This window comes from Eleutherodactylus coqui, chromosome 10, assembly GCF_035609145.1.
Source record: "Eleutherodactylus coqui strain aEleCoq1 chromosome 10, aEleCoq1.hap1, whole genome shotgun sequence".
Taxonomy (NCBI): domain Eukaryota; kingdom Metazoa; phylum Chordata; class Amphibia; order Anura; family Eleutherodactylidae; genus Eleutherodactylus; species Eleutherodactylus coqui.
The window spans coordinates 43,991,240-44,013,075 of record NC_089846.1 but is presented as its reverse complement, the minus strand read 5'-3'; the positions used below and the strand labels follow the sequence as shown (position 1 = coordinate 44,013,075).

The 21,836-nt window shown below is 48.2% G+C and overlaps 2 protein-coding genes across 2 annotated transcripts; both read left to right on the top strand.

The window, feature by feature from the left end:
• The first annotated feature begins 5,029 nt into the window (after positions 1 to 5,029).
• Positions 5,030 to 11,876, top strand: PIN4 (peptidylprolyl cis/trans isomerase, NIMA-interacting 4). Its single transcript, XM_066580944.1, has 4 exons — positions 5,030 to 5,159; positions 7,681 to 7,748; positions 9,267 to 9,386; positions 11,702 to 11,876. Exons 1-4 carry the CDS (start codon positions 5,120 to 5,122, stop codon positions 11,858 to 11,860), a joined length of 387 nt encoding a protein of 128 aa, XP_066437041.1. The 5' UTR covers positions 5,030 to 5,119; the 3' UTR covers positions 11,861 to 11,876.
• A 3,766-nt stretch (positions 11,877 to 15,642) lies between these two features.
• Positions 15,643 to 21,396, top strand: LOC136580397 (death domain-containing protein CRADD-like). The gene is made up of 2 exons (XM_066580943.1): positions 15,643 to 15,729; positions 20,273 to 21,396. Exon 2 carries the CDS (start codon positions 20,285 to 20,287, stop codon positions 20,870 to 20,872), a length of 588 nt encoding a protein of 195 aa, XP_066437040.1. The 5' UTR covers positions 15,643 to 15,729; positions 20,273 to 20,284; the 3' UTR covers positions 20,873 to 21,396.
• The last annotated feature ends 440 nt before the right edge of the window (positions 21,397 to 21,836 follow it).

The window sequence follows — 21,836 nt, the reverse complement described above, 5'->3', positions numbered from 1 at the left end:
AAGGCAGCCCTGAGGCCTTTCATTAGGCCCCCGGCTGCCATGACACCTGCACGGCTCCTCTGATCTCACTGCGGGGATGCCGTGCAGGACCCCCGAACATCGTTCGGGGGATTTAAATGTCTCTGTCAGAATCGACAGCGGCATTTAAATGGTTAATAGCCGTGATCAGCCGAACGGCCCATAGCGGCTATTGCCCGCTGGTGTCAGCTGTTATAAACAGCTGACGCCCGCACTGTATGAAGAGAGGTTGCCACGCAACCTCTCTTCATACATACCCTGCCGCTCCATGACGTACCGGTATGTCATTGTGCGGGAAGGGGTTAAAGCCCACTTAGCTAGGATGTAAAAACACTATGGGCTGCACACTAAGGGGTTAAAAATTATTGCAATAGCTGGTGCTAGGTAACTCAGGTGTTGGAAGATCGTCTTTGGTCCATTTGCTGTGTCATAACCAAGTCGTGGGAAACCCATCATGGACTGTTAGCTGTTCGGTGGATGTCCGGCTTCATGAGTATCGGGAGAGGACCCCATAGGGAAGACATTTTATATTGATTTGTGGGACACATGTGATGGATCTTAAGTCCCAAACAGCCTCACCCGAACCAAAGATTGTGAAACAAATACACAAGACACTTTCATTTGATGTTAAATTGACAACATTTTATTTGAAATAACATTATATTTGTATTCAGTATCTCAAATGTAAATTCAGACCAATTGCTATAAGAAGACACTGAAAATGGCGCACCTCCGACTCACGAAGAGTCATCGTCCAGCACTCAGGAGAGGAAAAACCCCCTGTGGAGGAAACCTCTGGGGAGCCATGGCTGGAGGACGGCCCTCCCTCCGGGCTTAGGGGGTTAATGCCAATGTGTAACAGCATCTTTTATCAGAATTGATACATTTTATCATACTTACAGTCATACATCCTATAACAGAACATTACATATGATGGTTATTAGTAAACAAGGCGAGGGCAAAGCAGAGGCCCCGTGTGATGCCTAATGGAGATATCCAAATGTGACCTCTCCGGGCAGCGGATACTGGATATGACGGAGATCTGGCTGCAGCATCTGTCACCCCATGGATCGCTAGGGATAATAGACATGATCTGGCTGGCTGCGCAGTTATGGCTGATCGGGCTGGCTAGGTAAATATGGCTGATCTGGCTGGCTAGGCGGGCGTCCCCTCCTCCCTCACAGATGGTGAAGCTCCAGGTCTCCAGACACACCAAGCACCACGCTGCATCTGGCCGTGTCCCCTGCCGGCATGGAGTTTTCTTGTGTAGGCTCTTTATGACGTAGGCCTAGCTGTGGATGACATCAGCACAGTTGCCATGGTGACTGCAGGGGTTTATCACCAAGGCCTCATCCACTTGAAGTCACCCATAATTAACTGTTTAATGACTGGCACTGTGCTTTTCTACAGAAGCCTATTAAAAAATAAATGTAAATGATTGCAATGTAAAGTAGGTATGGTAACTGTTAACCCCTTAGTGACAAAACTTTTTAGTTTTTATCTATTTCTGTTTTTTCCTTCCCCCCTTTTAATAACTCCTTTATTTATCCCTCGCCGTCGCTGTATGAGGGCTTGTTTTTTGCGGGTCGAGTTGTATTTTTCAATGGTATTATTTAATCTACCATATAAAGTACTGGAAAAACCTTTAAAAAATTCTAAGTGGAGAGAAATGGAAAAAAATTAAATTCCGCCATCTTTCGGTCCGTCCTATTTCTATGGCGCACAAACTGCAACAATAATGACATGATCACTTTATTCTATGGGTCAGTACGATTACTACGATACCAAACATATATAGTTCTTGTTTTTGCTGTACTAATTGTAGTTTCTTTCAAAGATATTTAATTTTTTTTTAAATATTCTCTGCCGCCATCTTCTTCGCCCAATAGCTTTTTTATTTTTCTGTTGACATAGTTGCGCGAGGGCTCATTTTTTGCAGGATGTCCTGTAGTTTGCGTTGGTACCATATTGGAATACATACGACTTTTTGATCGCTTTTTATTGTATTTTTTCTTAGATACAGGGTAACCAAAAAAAACGCATTTCTGGCATTCTTTATTTTTTTCTGACGACGTCCATCATGTGGGGTAAATAATGCGTTACTTTGATAGATCTGACGTTTATGGATCATACCAAATCACACAATGATACCAAATATGTATTTTTGTTTTATTCCTTAGATTCCTTTATTAATAATACAGTCATACCTCTACTTTTGTCGTCTTCGTCTTTCACAGATTTCCAGTTTCGCCGACTGTTCATTGCAGAATCTTGCTTCTTCTTTCATCGCTTGCTTCTAGATTCGCCGCCAGCCCACGTGACCTTGCTGCTAATAATTCCCCCCCCATGTAAAAGCCCCTCCTCCCCTCATGCTACCTTTACACTGGCAAGAAAATCGTGTAAGATTTGTGCCATTGTGAGACGCTCAAATATAAACCCCTCTCTTTTGCATGGCTTCATACACATTAGCAATGTTTTTCTGCATGGCACCGCTATTACGGACACGTTTTTATACGATCGTCTGAAACACCCCTGTTTCTACCACCGGGCGGAGAGTGCAACTGCCCGGGGTGCACAACCAGGGTAGGCCAAAAATGCTGTAAAAAAATCCATACTCTCCTATCTTGCTGCTCTGGGGTCCAGCCTTTGCAATCTACGCTGCAATTGGTTCCCTGCGGTGTAGAACGATCCGTGACCGCCGCTGCCAGTCCTCAGCATTGCTAAACCTGGTGCCAGGCTGCAGTGATCATGTGATCACTCAACCCAGGAGTCAGCGTGAAACAGAAAACCCCATGGGGATTGCTTGATAGGCAGTCTGGTAAGGCAGCCGTGAGGCCTTTCATTAGCCCCCCTGCCATGACACCTGCATGTATGGGACCCCGATCTCACCGCAGGGGGGGCGTGCAGGACCCCCGATGTTCGGGGGATTTAAATGGTTAATAGCCGCGATCGGCCTCGCGGCTATTGCCCGCGGGTGTCAGCTGTTATAAACAGCTGACGCCCGCACTGTATGAAGAGAGGTTGCCACGCAATCTCTCTTCATACATACCCCACAGCTCCATGACGTAGCGGAGGCTGCGCGTTCCATAGCCGGATTATCGCTGCGGATCACCCAATGCAAAAACACCCGTGGACAGGCAGCCTAAACCTGGGTTCACACAGGGCGGATTCCCGTTGGAAATCTCGCGGTTTGGCGAGATTTTCATAGAGGAGAGCGCAGCCGCAGCGGAATGAAAAAAAGAATGGACATGCTGCATATTCTGGAACCGCGGCTGCGGCGGCCGCAGCCGTGGTTTCAGCCGGATTTACCAGGGCAGATTAGCCGTCCCGTGTGGACGAGGTTTCTGAGAAATCTCGTCCACATGGCTGGCTAATCCTGAGCTTAGCGGCCGCAGGCGGTTTTGCCGCGGGCGGATCTGCTGCGGCAAAACCACGGCAAATCCGCCCTGTGTGAATTCAGGTGCCACGGGGACATAATATTATAAAGAGGCTGTGAGGGACATGTTTTGTAACGCTAGGCTATGAGAGGGCAATTAGTCTCCGTTTATTACTAATATCAGGCTAGTTTCACACGGCCGATTGTAATTTTGCTGCAAGAAAAGTCTGTTTTTTTCCCACGATTTTTGAGCGTCGGCGCTGCATTTTTCGCAGAATCATTGCTGCCGCTCGTGATTTTGCAGTGATTTTTTTGTGAAAGTCAACAGGACTCTCTAATGTTAAAATTGCATCACATCACAATTCAAGTTTGTTGCACTGCGATACGATAAAAAGGAGGCTCCATAGGAAAACATGGGAGATTTTTAAAAAACGCACATTGCAGAAAAATAGAGCATGCCGCGATTTTTAGCTCTTGCAACATTGCATGAGGGGGAACATCGCTAATGGGAAGGAAACCATTGTAAGTCGCTGGTCTCATAATCTGCTTTTTTACTATGGCACGATTTTCTCCCCCATGTGAATCTACCCTGCGGGGCATTTTTCCTAATTAGGAGGTCATCACGAGGGGCACTATTACTGAATGGAGGCCATGATGGGCTTTAATATTGAACGGAGGTCATGGGGGGCATTATTACTGAGCGGAGGCACAAAAGGGGGTATATTACTGCCACTTACTATGTGGGCACCACGGATGGGGGATAATATCCAGGTCTGTAAAACAAAGGCAGGTGGCCTCACATCCCCGGGGCTTTGCCATGGTGGCGATATGTGGCCATGATTCACAGCCCAATATTGCCCACGCCAGTATGGAGCCCTAAGGCTAGTTTCATATGTGCTCATGAGGGCTGCTTCACACTGGCAAGTGCAATATCAGGCCATGAATCACGCCCCATATCGCCCTCGCCACCATGGGAAAGCCCCGTGGATGGGGGACGGTTTCATGTGAAAACAGTCATGCATCACTGCAGGGATGGAGGGAATCCCCGCTGCGGCTGTCACAGCAGAGGATCGGGGAGTTCTCCCATTGTTGCAATTTGACCGATGCTGCTGCCGCCTACCGCGTTAAACACACTGGGCGATCCCGCGGCTAGAAAGGACATGCTGTGACATGTTTTCATCGCGGTGCCATGCAGGAAAACATCGCTAGTGTGAATGGGGTTCATATTTGGGCATTTCACAACGCAGAAATGTCGCACGGTTTTTACGCATGACAGTCAACAGGACTCTCTAATGCTAAAATCGCATCACATCACAACACAAGTTTGTTGCACTGCGATACGATAAGCAGGAGGCTCCACGGGGAAACATGGGGGAAAAATAAAGCGAAACGCTGAAAGGTAGGGCAGGCAGCCAATTTTAAAGCCTCCGTCATGTATGAACGTGGTGCTTTGTGTGGTTTTATTTTCAGACGCAGTTCATCATTGTGATGGGTGGTGAGGTGCGCTAAACGGGCACTCGCCCGATATCATTGCCCGTGTGAATACGGCCTCAAGCGAACAGGGAAAAAGCCTTTTCTCTGCCTACAGCCTGACTCCGCCTCCACACTAATCACATGGTCATGGCGTCATCACAGGTCCTTTAGCCCCCACATGTGACTGGTCACATGGTCATGACGTCATCACAGGTCCTTTAGCCTTCGCTGTGCAGCACTTACTGTGAACTGATGCCGCCCAAAGGGAAAGGTGGGAAGGGGGGAGCGAAAGGTAAGTACTGTCCTCACACCAGGGGAGGCGCCATCACCCAGCAGGAGCTGGTAAGGGCGCATTCACACGGGTGAGTTCCTCGTGATAAGACGCATAAAGCTCGCCCTGGGTTTGTTTACACGTGTTGTTTTGTTTTCTCTCTCCGCCTGTTCTATTTTTCTACAAGTTTACAGAAATCTTTCCAACGGGTGCGACAAAAAATGCATTGCGCTCGTACGCACGTGTGAGTTTCATGTGTACGGCGCCATTTTTAATTTTTCCTATTGAAGATACTTGAGATTTTAACGCACGTGAAAAACACGTGAAAATCACTTGTACAGCGGTGCGACTTTTATTTATTTTATTTTTTTTCTGCTTTATTGCAAAGCACAAGGCGCTTGCAGTGAATATCGCAATTTTCCAAGCGCGATATCAATCCAAGTTTCTCGGTCCGACACCGCGCTCGACCGTGTGACTGCAGGCAAACACAAAACCTGGACTCTGCAGGTGCGTTGCGCTTTGCGAGAGCGTGGTGTCGCTGAGCGCGTGATTCTTCAATAAGAAACAATTGGCAAGATTTCTGTAAACTTGTAGAAAAACAGAACCGGCCGCCATCTTTATATTTGAAAAAAAAAATCACACGTGTGAAAAAACCCGTTTGGGGTCCATTTTAGTGTGAGTTTTGCGTGTCTCACGACGCAGGCGACTCGCCCGTGTGTACGCACCCTGAGGTGGAGAGCCGCGGCAGACGTTCTCGAGAGCGACAAAGCCAGCAGACCACCAGTCCGTGTGTTATGTGTGGTAGACCGCACGTCTGCGTGTTCTCGGCTCGTGTGAGGCGCACACGAAAATACTTTTCTGTCTTGCCTCACTGCTGTGGGAGATAAGCCGCCTGTGTAACCCTACGAGATGCACGAAACTCACGTGATTTTCTCGCCCGTGTGAACGCACCCTAAAGCGGGCGTCACACTGGTTTACCTGCGCAATTTGTGCCCGCACAGAATAGAATCCATCGATTTCAACGGGTTTGTTCACAGGTGCGTATTTTTTCCTGCGCATTTCGGTCACGTAAAATAAAGCAGTTTGCTCTCTTTTTCTGCGTATTTGTGCACCAAACGTCATCATAGAAGTCAATGGGGATGGGAGAATGTGCGCAAGATATACTAGGAGACGCGTGGAACAGTGTAATTGCGCAGGAAAATTATGCAAATAAGGAAGATGGAAATCTTCCTTTTTTGCATAAATTACCCCCTAGGTGACTCCACACACTTTTTGGGTGCTCTCCGTAAGTAGAGATGACACCCCTCTAAGGCTGCCTGTTCACGGGCGTTGCGGTACCCCGCGGCGCAGAGCTGCCACCCGGGCGCAGGAGCCTGCAGACGGATCTCCGCTATCAGCCTATCTGACAACTAGCTATGAATCGCTATGATTCTCCACTCGTGGACGGGGGGCTGCGCTCTCCATAGCAACACTATGGAAAGCGTGCACTGCGTTCCCCGTGGCCAGATTATCGTTCCAGGGAACGCAATGCAGTAATGGCCGTGGACAGGCAGCCTCAACCAGCACAAGAAAATGAACTCCTTAGACTAGTTAGCCATTCTAGTCAGCGCATAATTTTCTGCCGTACAAATAGGTTGCCATTGCTGCTTGGATTTAAGCCTATAGCGGGGCTTAAGGAAATGATTGAAAAATTACAATATACTGAAGTATTACAGTATATTATAAAAGTGGTCAGGCAATCGCGAGGCCCCTATAGACTTCTTAAACACTTCATTTAAAAAAAAATTGTAAACATTTAAAAAAAACTTTCTTATTTTTAGCTTTTCTTGCTGTGATCTTTAGGCCTCATGTCCACAGGGAAAGTCAGGTCCGCCGCGGAATCTTTATGCCGAATCCCGCAGCAGGTCCCTCCTTTCCCGTGGACATGAGGCTAGAAGTAAGCATTACTCACCTGTCTGGACGCTGCGGATCTGCTCTCCGTTACGGCCAGATCTTCTTTCTTCGGGCCGGCGGATGTGCTCACATTCCTGCACGCATGCGCCGTGAACTCCATTTTTTTTAAAACTCCTGCTCTCCCGCGCTGGAGAGTGGGAATTCAGCTGCGGGTGTGCCGCGGATCCGGACGGCTTCCATAGGTTTCAATAGAAGCCTGCAGGAGCTGTCCCCGCGGGAGACCCGCACTAAAATGAAGCATGCTGCGGGTGATTTCCCACACACGCAATCCGTGCCTCAAGGGAGAATGACATCCAATGCATCCCTATTGGGCACGGATCACGCGTACGGGTGACCCACTGCGGATCTGTCCCCGTGGACATGAGGCCTAAAAGTCCAAACTCTTAAAACATCCTGCAATGCTGTAAGGAAAAAAACTAAATTAAAGTAAACACTATGTAGACCCCAGCGGGGTGATAAGCCATGAGTGCGTCGTCCTTACAGGGCTGCTGCCCGTCTGCTGCGACTGTTTTATCATTATTGCTCTAATCTGTACTGCGATCTCCCAGAATCTAATGACATTTACACCTCTTCTCTGTCTTGTGATCAGGTGGCGCCACTGGAGGCGAAGCCGCTGACAAAAAAGCCCAAACCCCAAAAGGTGGAAATGCCGTTAAGGTAAGGCTGCCCGCTAGATACTTGACACTAGATCAAGAAGGAATTAAAGGGCTTGTGTGGTTTCAACAGTAATATATGTGGCATGGGCATGAATAAAAAAAAACGCATACCCCTTGTCCGCCTTTGAGGCCCCGGGGCACCGCTTACTGGCTGCCGCTACTCTGCTGTGCCCTCCACTGTCAGAACCACTTTCCAATCCTATATAAAGCCTTTAAGGCAGGAGTGTCCAAAATATTTTCATCAAGGGCCACATCAAGCCGTCAAAAGGTCGAATGCAATTGTAAGACTGTATAGTAAGGGCTTGTTCACACAAACGTATTTGCGCAGCAAATATGCGTGCAGTGTTTGCGCACGTAATACGCAGTGAATAGAATCTATTGATTATTAATGGGTTCGTTCACATGAGCGTATCTTTTCACTCGATGTATGTTTGCATGAAAAAATGCGTCATGACCTACTTTGGTGCATATTACGCACCGCAATAGGCCGTTGCAGTGAATGAGCCGGTGCAAATATGCAGTGAATACACAGGAAAGTGTACATATTTGTGCACCACTTTAATAGGCCCATCTGACGACTTATTTGCGTGCGCAAATATGCCGACACACGAAAAACGCAGACATAAGCCTGGTCTGTCAGTGGCAGTGTAGTCTGTGATCACTGACCTCTCCCCTCAGCATCTCTGGTGGGTACAGGTTGGCACACACAGACATCAGGGGTGAGAGGTCAGTGACCAGACTGCACAGCCACTGCTTGGCCGGACCTGCAGGCTGGGCGAGCAGAATGTTGCACATCCGGCAGGCCAAATAAAGTGAGGCAGGGGGCCTTGTGCTTGACACTATTGTCTAGAGGGGTGTCGTCTTGCCTTAAGGAGAACACTTAAAAGGTGTGTGGAGACACCTAGGGGGTGAGTGGGTCACGGAATGGCATCCTCTTTTCCCAAGGAGAGCACGCAGAAGGGGTGTGATAAGACACCTAAAAAATTAGGTGAGTGAGGAGACTTATAAGGCATGCATGCTCCTCTGGGTAATTTATGCAAATAAGTTATATGGAACAATACTGCAGAGAACCATTTTTTGGGTGCTCTCCTTAAGGAGAGACGATATCCCTCTTGACCCATGTCATAGGCCCCTCACCAGCCAAGCCAGAAACCTACTGCACCTACATCCCCCACCCCAACCGAAACAGCTGTCTGTGTGTGGATTTCTGGCTTGGTTTCCTATTCCCAATCATTGTTTTACAGACTTGTTAAAAAGTTGCACATTGATTTGAAGAATGCTGCCATCCAATAGGGGGCGCTGCAGAGGTATTGTTCCATTTTCCTTATGTGCATGACACTATTATGAAGAGGGCGTGATTGTTGTTGCAGCTCAGCCACATTCAAGTAAATGATATTGAGCTGCAATACCAGTCACAACCCATGGACAAAAGTGGTGCTATTTCGGGGGAAAAATATATTTTTTTAAAACCACGAACACTGAGAAAAGTAATGCGCTTTATTTTCTTACCATTTTTCAGGTGAGGCACATCCTCTGTGAGAAACATGGAAGAGTTATGGAAGCCATGGAAAAACTGAAATCTGGAGTACGATTTAGTGAGGTAGCTACTCAGTACAGCGAGGACAAGGCCAGACAAGGGGTAAGCTAGCATATTAGATTGGGCATTCTGTATCCCTGTGACATGGGCACAGAACTTTCAAATCCATGTCCCATATTTCTGCCGTGGATCTGACAGTTCGGCCCTCAGCAGGACTCTGAAGCTGAGCCACGGAGTTCTAGCGTGGATTATCATGTGGACCCGCACACGGATCTAATCCTCGTGAATGGGGCAAATCCACATGCGGCCACCCATTGCGGTTTACATGAAAACTGCAGCAATAATTGGTGCACTGAAAAATCCCTGCTGTGTGAACTGCGAGGCCGCTCTGCGTGGCATTCAGTAGAAGGATAAAATGATGCGGATTTTGCGACAGATTTGGAATCAGTCAGTGGTGAGATTCCGCCAGGTTCCTGAGGCTTTAGGGAGCGCTCTCTTTTTGTTTGCAGCGCTGTCAGTGCTGATTGTGATGCATCAGTGGACTGATGGCTGGGATCAGGGTTTTCTCTAATCCCAGCCATTAGTGTAGCTGACAATCTCATGGACACATCTGTTGTGTTTGCACCATCACCGATGACCTACAGTATATGTCGTACGTTTTGTGGGTACTATATCCGGTGATGATGTACATGTTCAGTCGGCACGGCTATATGAGACCTTGTTTTTGTAGAACAGGTTGTACTTGGTTGATTTTTGGGGGATAATATTGAATATAGAATTATTATAATATAGCATGTAATTAAATTATGATTCATTTATTTGTTTAGGGCACAATGTTAACACAACTGCCACACTTTTCCTTTTTCTCGATTTGTTGCTGACCTAAAAAGTATACACTTCTAGTAAAGTGTAGCAAACTTCTGCTGCAGTCAGAGGACACACATGTAGATTACTTTATGATTAGATAAAATGTATTTTTTTTAAAGATGTTTTTTGTCTTTTTTTTTTTTTTTTTTTTAATTTAATTAAAAAAAATTTTTTGTCCAATTATTTAGAATTAAAATTTCCACATTTTTTTTTTTCTATACGCTATTCCAGCGTATTCTGCCTATGCATAGCAGTATACTCAAGACTCATTAGGGCATGCAGTTACTACAGTGTTTCCCCGAACATAAGACCCTGTCTTACATAAATTTTTGCCCCAAAAGAGGCACACGGTCTCCGGCGCTCTTGTTTCAGTCCTCAGCTGCCGATAGAAGATCGCTTCCTAATAACGGGGTTCATAAACCCCAACCTCTAGGAAGTGATGGCTTTGATTGGCTGAGCCGCGGCGCTTGAGAACCAATCACAGCCATCGCATTGGTTCATCAAGTGCTGCATTCATTTGCTCAGCTGCGGCGCTTGAGAATCAATGAGAGCCATCGCTTGCTGGAGGCGGGGTTTAAGAGCCCTGTTACCAGCACGTGATCTTCTATCGGCACCCGAGGACTGAAGCAAGAGCGCTGGAGCTTCAGAGACCAGCGGGAGGAACCCAGACAGTGCTTGCTAGGTAATGAATTTTTTTTTTTTTTTATGTAGCCTAGCTGGGCTTATTTTTGGGGTAGGGCTTATATTTCAAGTTCACCCCTGAAAAACAGGGTAGGGCTTATTTTAGGGGCAGGTCTTATTACGGTATGCTCTAATGGGTATTAAGGGGATTCTTTCACCAGGTTCATGAAGTTTTACCTGGAGTTGAGCTCTGAGTCATGAAGCAAGGTCGTGCTGACTTCACCGTGCCGACATCATGCAGACTGACAGCTCTGTCCCCTTTTGGGTATAGGGAAAGAGCTGTCACTCTACATCAACATGTTGTGGGTGAGAAGAGGCTGGCACGGCCCGCCTCCGTGACTCCAGGTCAAACTTTATGGACCTGGTCACACAATCCCTTTAATATGAGACTGCCCCTCCATGGTGACACCTAGCTCAGCGGCAATGCTGCCACAACCAGCGATCACTAATATAAACTTCCCATGTACAGTGCTCTGATTATAAAGCTGATAGGATTAAATGTGATTATTGGATATTTCTCTGAGCCGGCAGTTGTGGCGGGAGCCGTGTTGTGGATACCCACGAATCGTCATGATGGGTATGTCTGTCATGGAGTTAAGTGTCCTTGTACTGTTGTAGGGGCAGTGATCATATGTTCTCGGCAGTATAACGGGTTATTGGTCCAACAAATAGGCATAGTATGGACTCCAACCCCGAGCATCATACATCTACTTTTCCATTAATTACCCAAAGTCTTAAGCCATCCCCAAACCACCAGCCTTTTCTACTTGTAGGGAACCATTTCTGGGAGCGACAGGTTGCAATTCATTGTGTATTGAGATCCAGTGAATGGCTTTTCTGATGTACTGTAATATTTTGCTACTTTACAGGGAGATTTGGGCTGGATGACCAGAGGCTCGATGGTTGGACCTTTCCAAGAAGCTGCATTTGCTCTCTCTGTGAGCACTATGGACAAACCTGTTTACACTGATCCCCCTGTAAAGACCAAATTTGGCTATCACATTATTATGGTGGAAGGAAGGAAATAAAAGCTTTTTCAATAAAGTTTACTTTTTTTATTTTTATTTTATATTTCATATAAACACACTGGACTTCTAACTTGCTTAATGTTTGTGCTTCCATTTATTATGCCGTTTTATCTTCAAGACGGAAACCTTGAGAAACGGAGACCAAATGGTCTCCGTTTCGCGCAGTAAACTGCAGACTGGCGTATGATTCCGAGGCCAGGACTAGCAGAGTTTATGCAAGTCAGAGCAGGCAGCAAACAAAAAGCCGGGTGTCTGGAAACAATCCAGATCAAATCCAGTACAGCGGACTGTAAACCCCTTCCATAATGGGAAGGATCCAGGGAACCCTGTTGCTCAGGCAAGGTGTGGCAGTGCCGAGCAGAAGAGATCAGCCACAGGACCCGCACCCTCCAACCAACTTGGTAAAACGGTAACCATGGTTAGGCTGGATTTACGTTCTTGACCACACAGGTAAAAACTGTGTTTAAAGGGAACCTATCACGTCCGCACAGCACCATAAACTAAGTTATGCTGCTGTTAGGGGGGAGGTGATGGGGAGTGGGGTGATGTATCAGCGCACGGCACAAAAATCTAACTCGGAGTCCTGTGCGCGTTCTCTCTTATATAAGTCTATGGAAGAACATGCTCATGGGACCATGCAATCTTTAGAGGGGAAATACATCGCCCGCCTCCCTGTCACCTGCTCTAACAGCACCATAACTTAGTTTATGGTGCTGTGGGACGTTACGGCTCCTTTTTCAAACTGCAGGTGGTTTTATCACAATTGCCACAGTTTTTCTCTGCATTTATTTTGAAATTGTGGCCTGTTAAAAATAATAAAAAAGGCCAATAACCGGGTCTCATGTAAATCTACCTTAGACCCCTTTAAATGGAGTATTTGGTGTGCAAATTCCACCCCATTTTAGCATTCAATTGAATGCTGTGGAAATCCGTGCCATAGTTCATATGGAACTGCTTTTTCCATCAGTGGATTCTGAAAGTCTTGTTGTTATAAAGAATTGCCAGGTCAGTTCATGATGCAATCTCCGGTGAGGGTGGCCGCATGTGGATTTGCGCCATTGACTGCAGCTGAATCTACAAGCAGATCCGTATGGAAATCCGTGGCAGAACTCCAGTTTTGCTGCAGATGAGTATATATGTATATCCACATGGCGGAATTCACTGCTGAAAAATTCCACGTGAATTCGGATCTCTAAAATCCACGTGTTTCTGATGCAGAATTTCGCACGGATCTGTAGGTGAAATTTGCAGACCGTGCACATAAACATAAATAGACATGCTGAGGATTCGTAATCTGCAGCATTTTTGACATTTCTTGCATATCCACAGCAGAAAAAAGAAGCTCCCTGTGGAGATTTGGCTTGTAGTGTAAACGCTGTGGAAGTTCCCAGCATTTACTGCCTGTAGGAAGGCAGCTTGAGGTCACCTTCACAGGTGGTGGAATCGCTGTGGGCCTTCCAACTCCGCAGTGGCCTAATCCGCACGTAAGTGCTGCAGCTTTGACTGCGTTTTAAATTGCAGATCAGCTGCGGAATTTGAACCGCATATTTCAATGGTTGAATTGCGCAGTAAAAACCAACAATGCAAATACCCATGCTGCAGATTTAGAATCCAAAGCGCTGCAGATTCATTGCGGATACTTTCCGCACAGCGTGAAGGCGACTTCTTACATGTCCTCTGCATGGCTTAGGCCGCCTGCATACGGGCAGATTAGCATTGCGGAATCCAGTGCAGACGTCCGTCTCCGGATTCCGCAGCAAATACTGCCCATAGCATGCTATGGTAATACGCAATTTCATGTCCACGAGCAGAAATCTAATGCGATCCTCCACTCATGGAGAAGAAATCGCAGCATGTGTGGGCTTCGCACGGACGGCTTCCATTGAAGTCAATGGGAGCAGTCCGTCCCATGGCCCTTCCGCAATCATCACTGCAGAAAGGTTGCTGGATCCGCGACATCGCCTAGCAACGGTGCGGCCTGATCTACTGCGCATGTGTGCCGGCATATCCGCAGAACAGAATAGAAGATGCTGGACAGGTACGTGGGGGTTGAATTCCGAATGCGAAATCTGCCCCGTCCGTGTGCCGCCAGAAGAAATTCCGCAGCATTTACAGTTTATGTTAAGGCGGCTTTAGGGTTCTTTTTACACGGGATGAGCTGGCGGGCAAACAAGGGAGATTTGGGCTGGATGGAGAAATACACTGGTATCGCAGTGTGAGTCAAGCCGTATAAATCAGCACAGCGCTACCCTGGCCGTGTATTAGACTGGGTTCACACTGGGCGTATTCCCGCCGGAAATCCCACGGTTTGGCCGCAGCAAAAACCGCGAGATTTCTGCCGGGAGAACCACCGCGGCTTTGAAGCGGCCCAGCCGCTCACTCTTCCGCTGCGGCCGGCGCTCCCATAGTGGAGAGCGCGGCGGAATTAAAAAAAGAAAATAGACATGCTGCATAATCTGAAACCGCGGCTGCGGCCGCCGCGGTTCCAGCCTGACTTACCGCAGCGGATTGGCCGTCCCGTGTGGACGAGATTTACCAGAAATCTCGTCCACATGGCTGGCTAATTCTGAGATTAGCGGCCGCAGGCGGATTTGCCGTGGCAGAATTTCCGCGGCAAATCCGCCCTATGTGAACCCAGCCTAAGGCTGCTTTCACACCCATGTCGGAGCCTCTGGCAGGAGCTTCCATCACAGATGCTGTTGAAAATGCCCCCCCAAAAAAGCGCTTCATGGAGCGCTCTTTCTTCTGTCCAAAAGACAGGCAGCCGGTCGGAAAGCGGGGGGACCCTATTCTAGTCAGTGGGGTCCTCCTGGCACTGTTCAGTTCCGTACAGCGACAAATCCATTTGGCTGTGGGGATTCCCCTTTCCTGTTCTCAAAGAAAAAATACTAAAGGTTTTACAATACCTCACATGCTCCCAAAAATGGTACCAATAAAAACTATAGTTCGCCGCGCAAAAAACAAGCCCTCATCCGGCCGCGTCAACGGAAAATAAAAAGTTATGGCTCTTGAAAAGTGGAGATGAAAATTCCAAAATAAACTGTTGTGCCCAAAATAGGCCAATAAGGGGTTAAGAGGCAACCAGCTCACCTATAAACTGCCAACAAGGGTACAAATAACGAGTAACACTCAGATCGCCAGTCACAGCGAACCGCACTATTGGTTACATTACACGGGCGAGCGCAGTATTGGGCCAAGAATCGCGCTTGTCGACGTCTGTTTCACCTGTGAATGTGGAGTATTTTTCACGCAATCACGCCTCGCATCACTACGGTAAAATTGGGATCCCCGCCGCCGGTTTCACGCATGTTGGAGAATCAGCAACCATTTCCCGTTGACTTCAATGGGAAGCGTCACACGGCAGCGAGGTGTTTGACTGTCCCATTGAAAACAATGGACGATGCGTTCTCACAACACACACAACCAGCGCCAGATTCACGCTCGTGCATGTAGCCTAAAGGTGCCTTTTACGCCCGCGATTAGCGCCTGAATAATCGCTTAAGGCAGTGATCGTTGGCGATTGCCGTCCTGTGTACAAGAACAGGCAAAAAGTGCCAACTACACAGCGGTGCCCAATCACGCCGGGTTTATCCTGACTTGCATTTTTTGCTGCAGAATCGTCTATTATTTGCATACCAATTTTCTTTTAACGGGCAGCAACTTAAAAAACCCCACAAGCCAAACTTGTTCAACATGACTCCCCCCCCACACACACAGAACAGCCCACCCGGGGGTGTTGGCATGCGGAGACACTGAGAACCTAGTGCGCAGGCGCGGAGTGGAGCGGGTCACGTGACCCAAGAAAGAGAGGAAATGCGCTGCAGCCAATCAGGGAGCGGGAGATAAGAGGCGGCGGCGGGCGCTGTGAGGTATAGTATGCGGGCGCGGGACGTGACTTGGCGCAGGGTCCTACCGCCGACTACTATAGATTGAGGACGGGCTGAATCGTGTGCACACAGCAGACGAGTGCGGCTTTCATATGCGCTGCGGGGGTTCCTGAGCGGAACGGATCGGACAGAAGTGAAGGAATGGACTATAATGGAGTCCATAGCTGCCTGGTGTTAGGGCTCCTTCCCACGGACGGATTTACGCGGCGGAAATCCGCTGTGTTGCCCGCAGCTATTAGGTTCTATTGAACCTAATGGCACAATGCTTATGGTGCGGAATTCACCCGACCTCACCTGCAGCATGCTCTATTTGCCGCGGGTGTACACACGGACGGCTTCCATTGCAGTCAATGGAAGCCATCCGTGACGGTCTCTTCCGCTGTAGCACAGTGGAGGATAGCGTGAAACTGCTTCCACGCCTACCACAGCCGCGTCACGAGCTCTATTGCACATGTGCACCGAGGCGTCATGCAGGACCAGGGACGCTGGATCCGCAGGTAAGTATGGGGTCTCTGGGGGGCGCCGTGACGGGCTCCACCGCGGAATTCCGTGGCGGAGCCCGTCACGGCCGTGTGAAGCGGGCCTTATACTGGAAGACAGAACGCTGTGTATTTTGTGCCGAATCTGCGACGGAACCTCCGAGCGGAAGTTCTAAGGACGGTCTTGCATCTGGAATCTTCTTTCTAAAAGCCGCGCAGCTGAGGGCCGTTTGGTGCTGTCACGCTGCGCAGAACACACCGCCCACTGGTTCCAATAGGAGTTTTAATGCTACGGGGCGTGAGGTTACGTCATGGCAGCAGCGGAGTGCCTAACACAACATGATGTAACCTTACGTCATGTAGATGGCGTGGGAGCGGAAGTGAGCCCGCACCATCCGGCTGCGGCATCGGAAGTGAGCCCGCACCATCCGGCTGCGGCATCGGAAGTGAGCCCGCACCATCCGGCTGCGGCATCGGAAGTGAGCCCGCACCATCCGGCTGCGGCATCGGAAGTGAGCCCGCACCATCCGGCTGCGGGAGCGGAAGTGAGCCCGCACCATCCGGCTGCGGCATCGGAAGTGAGCCCGCACCATCCGGCTGCGGCATCGGAAGTGAGCCCGCACCATCCGGCTGCGGCATCGGAAGTGAGCCCGCACCATCCGGCTGCGGCATCGGAAGTGAGCCCGCACCATCCGGCTGCGGGAGCGGAAGTGAGCCCGCACCATCCGGCTGCGGCATCGGAAGTGAGCCCGCACCATCCGGCTGCGGCATCGGAAGTGAGCCCGCACCATCCGGCTGCGGCATCGGAAGTGAGCCCGCACCATCCGGCTGCGGGAACGGAAGTGAGCCCGCACCATCCGGCTGCGGGAACGGAAGTGAGCCCGCACCATCCGGCTGCGGCATCGGAAGTGAGCCCGCACCATCCGGCTGCGGCATCGGAAGTGAGCCCGCACCATCCGGCTGCGGGAGTCGGCTGTTACCGATAGCAGGCCTCCCACTGCAACAGCGGGGGTGCATAAGGACAGCGATTCCCGCTGTTAACCCATTCGCTGCTGCGTGGTTTGGGGTCCATGCTTAGCAGCTTCTGTGTCAAGCGATTCCTGGTGCCCAAGGACAGAGGAAGTGGTTAGAGGATTGCTCGCCTGTAGGACCAGTGGCATCTGAGCCAAGTGGCTCCTGCTGCATTCAGCTCATACATGGAAGTGCTGTGGGGGAAGGGTGGAGAAGAAGGCCTTGTCTTCCATGTTGGGTTATCCTGGGTATTTTGTGTATTTGAAATTGCTGATGCCGTTGCGTTACATCTATTATTACAAATTTCACTAAGTAATGAGCATGGATACTTATATACAGTATATAGATCACAGACGTTGTCCCTGAGTCACGCTGTCCAGCCTTTCATTACACTGGAGCACTGGAGGGGCGTAATAGAGGGCCGGACAGCGTGACTCGGGGCCAGCTAATTTACATATAACATGGGAGCTATTAAAAGTGAGTTTTTACAAAAAAAAAACTACATGCTTGCTCTTATAACTATGTGTGCAGATTTTGTGTAATATGCCATAGAGTACTATGGGACATACTGCTGGTGACAGAATCCCTCCTGCCTCGGGGCCTAAATGTATACCCTGGCTGGGCAGCAGTTCCCTCCCCAGGGCGTACACTTATATCCCATGGATGGCGCAGGCGCAAATGCTGAACCCGCAACATTTGCAGCTAGAGCCGGCCTCCTGCTGCAACAGCGGGGATTAGTGAGAACAACGATCCCCACTGTTAACTCCTTACACGCCACAGAGTTGATCACAGCATATAAAGGGTTCACAGAGGGACGGCGCTCCCTTTGTAACGTTATCGGACATCCGCGATTAAATGCCCATTTAGACACAACGATTATCGCTCAAAAGATGTCAATAAAAACTACAGCTGGTGACGCCATAAACCAGCCCGCACAGAGCTCCCTCAATGGAAAAATACAAGTTATGGAACCTTAAACGCGCAAGGCAAAAAAAAAAATTTTACAGAAAAGGTTTTTATTGTGCGAAACTGAAAAAAAACTAAAAAGCATATATAATTTTGGTATTGTTGGAATCGTACCCCCCTGCAGAACAATCTATTTTATGTAATATTATTAACGCTGTAATTATACCAAAAAAAAAACACTGGCAGAATTGACGTGTTTTTCTCCTCGACTTACAAAAGAATTAATAAAAGTTATACAATACATTATAGTTATCCAATTAATGGTACCAATAAAATCAGACAAGCCCTCACATGGCCGTGTCGACATACACAAAAAAGTTATGGCTTTTGAAAAGTGGAGATGAAAATCCCCCAAAAAGTCATCTCATCCTTGGGGTTCCTTCACACGAGCGCTTTATTGTGGCGATAAACCACCGGCTGAAAATCGCGACCATCTGAAGCATCGGATTCCAATGCACTTGTTCAGATGGGCGTTTTGGGTTTTTTTTGGTGCGTAAAATTGGCCGACCGGAAAAGATAGCGCACACTGAGCACATTCCGGCCGGCTGCTTTTATGCTGACTGGAAAAGATCGGTCTGGACCTATGTTTCGCCGGAATACACCAATTGCTCCCATAGACTCCTATGGGAGCCTATGTGAGCTATCGGTGTGTTAGTAATAATATTTGTATTCTATTGTGTGTATATATATATATATATATATATATATATATATGTATATCATATGTTTCTCACATCAGCCTATGCAAATGTGTGTGTGTGTACATATATTTGTATATCTTCCTTTCTAGTAAATAGCAGCATCTAAATGGTTAACATATTGTACGCTGGAATGTACAAAATGCTTCTGTGACTTTCACAAGTCTCCCAGGAAAAAAGCTGTTCGACAATGCTCTGGGACCCTCACCGCTCATAAGGGAAGCTACTCATGCCCCCACCTTCGCGTGTTTCAGATAAGGAACACCGTATTAGCTTCATTTATAAGAAATCACATGTTTTAGTGGTGGCACACACCCTGGGGCGTTGACATATGTTAGTCATGAGTAGCTTATGGCTTTGTGGGAGTGTGTTTCTGTTGCTACGTCATTTGGAGTATATATATATGTGCCATTATTAGAGATGAGCGAGCGTACTCGGAAAAGCACTACTCGCTCGAGTAATTTGCTTTATCCGAGTATCGCTGTGCTCGTCCCTGAAGATTCGGGTGCCGGCACGGAGCGGGGAGCTGCAGGGGAGAGCGGGGAGGAACAGAGGGGAGATCTTTCTCTCCCTCTCTCCCGCCCGCTCTCCCCTGCTCCCCGCTGCGACTCACCTGTCAGCCGCAGCGGCACCCGAATCTTCAGGGACGAGCACAGCGATACTCGGATAAAGCAAATTACTCGAGCGAGTAGTGCTTTTCCGAGTACGCTCGCTCATCTCTAGCCATTATGTTATTGCCAGAAGCGTACTTATGTTGAGAAACATATGAAAAGATATAGATACAATAGAATAAATATATTATTACTATAATACCGGAAAAGGGAGATGGGAGGGAGTTTAGCAGTGGCTCTGCTAAAGTCCCTCCCCCTCTCCGCCCCTTGTCGGCTGCCGGCAAAGGGAGGGGGCGGGAGATAAGCACACTAGCTCCCGCCTCCTCCCTTTGCCGGCAGCCGGCAAGGGGCGGAGAGGGAATGGGAAATCAGTTTAGCGGCGCTAAACTCTTTTTTTTCTGCCCGATGCTATTCCGGGCTCGGTGTATACACGTTGCAGCCTAGCCGTCTGAATGGGTGTTAAAACGGGAGATGCAGATGCGACTTGGTCACGGCTGCCTCTCATTAATGCGATTTTCGGCCACGATGTGGGCGGACGAACATCATAGCGCCTGTGTGAAGGAGTCCTTAAGTCCAAAATAGGCCATATCACTAAGGGGTTAATGTTCTGTACAGATGATTGATTCCCATTGATGATAGCATTTATGGGTGTTAGTAAACTTTTTAACAACTAATTTTATTTAATTGACTTTACCCAATAATCTATTTTCTGACTGTTTATATGAGCACAATAAGTTCTGGATCTGCTTGATCCCTGTAGGCCCTCAACTAGATGATGGATCCTCAACACCGCAACATCCTCAGAAGACTGCGAGTAGAGCTGTGCTCGCAGGCGATCGCCGACGGACTCGTGCCGCAGTACTTGTTTCAGGAAAGTATCATCACAAGTGAGCAACTCGAGGAGATCACCTCGCAGGCCACCAGTCAGAGGCGGGCCATGAAGCTGCTGGATGTTCTTCCCACCCGAGGGCCGAGGGCATTTCACTTCTTCTTAGAGTCTTTATCTGAATTTCCATGGATCCGTAATAAATTAGACCAAATATGCAAAGAAAGTCAGGTGGAAAAAACAGTAGATCTTCCCAATAACATCAAGGACATCTGCCCAACTGATAGACAGCTGAGCCTTCTGGCGGATCACTTAGGTGCAGAATGGGAGAAAGTACTTGGCTATCTGGGACTGGACCATGTGGAGCTCTACAAGTGTAAGATCCAGCATCCTTACTGCTTGCACTCACAAGCAATGGAGGGACTGGTGAAATGGAAACAGCAGATGGGACATAAAGCAACAATGCAGTGTCTGTGGCAGGCGTTACAAGCTGCGGAAGTGCATCCTCCAGCATTGACTGACTTGCTGCAATGATCTTGAGAAAATGGCTTTTGTGATTCAGAGACCAGAGAGATAGCAGTCAATATAAATGGTAGGAAAGTTTTAGGAGTCGGTTCAGAGGAAAACTTTCAAAATCCTTGAATTTGGTCTATGAACATCTTGCTTTTGTGTTCAAACATCCCAGTGGCTCCTAGATTGCATTTCCATATCAAAAACGGTGACAAAATCGCACCATCCGCCACATGTGAATATATCCTAAAGTGCTAACTACTTCCCTTTAACTTGCTGTCCACTGCCTGTTGTCATGTGAAATCTGTTGCTAGTAACTGAGACACCAAGACAGATTACAGGAAATGGGTGCTGTCTAGAGATGAGCGAGCACGCTCGTTTAAGGCCAATGCTCGAGATAGCATCGGTCTTTTCAAGTAACTGCTTAATCCTTGGAGCACCATGCGGGGGAACGGCAGGAGGGGGAGTGAGAGAGATCTCTCCCGCCGCCCCCTCCCCTCTGCATGGTGCTCCGACAAGTAAGTAGTTACTCGAAAAGACCGATGCTCCCTTGAGCATCAGCCTTGAACGAGCATGCTCGCTCATCTCTAGCTCTGTCTCATGCTGCCCCCTGAAGTCTATGAAAGTAGGGGGAGTTGCTGCAGATGAAGAGAGAAACAGATATAGAAGCTGTTGCAGCTAATAAAGATTGTTTACTGTTTACCACAGCTACAGGAGTTACATCTACACTGCTCAGTACTGCTGCATAATGTCCACCACAATGCTGTTATTTCTGTGTGTGCACTACTGAGAATCTACTCCTTTTTCCATGTGCTGTGTATGGGAGACATCATAGCAGTGGGTCTCTACTGACCAACTCAGAAAAAACTGAAAATTGGATACACAACCGGTTAAGGAGAAAACAGGTGAAAAATGCAGTCATGTCCAGAAATAGTGCTATTCCTCATGTACACAGGAAAAAAATGTATATGGTGAATGTAATCATTTG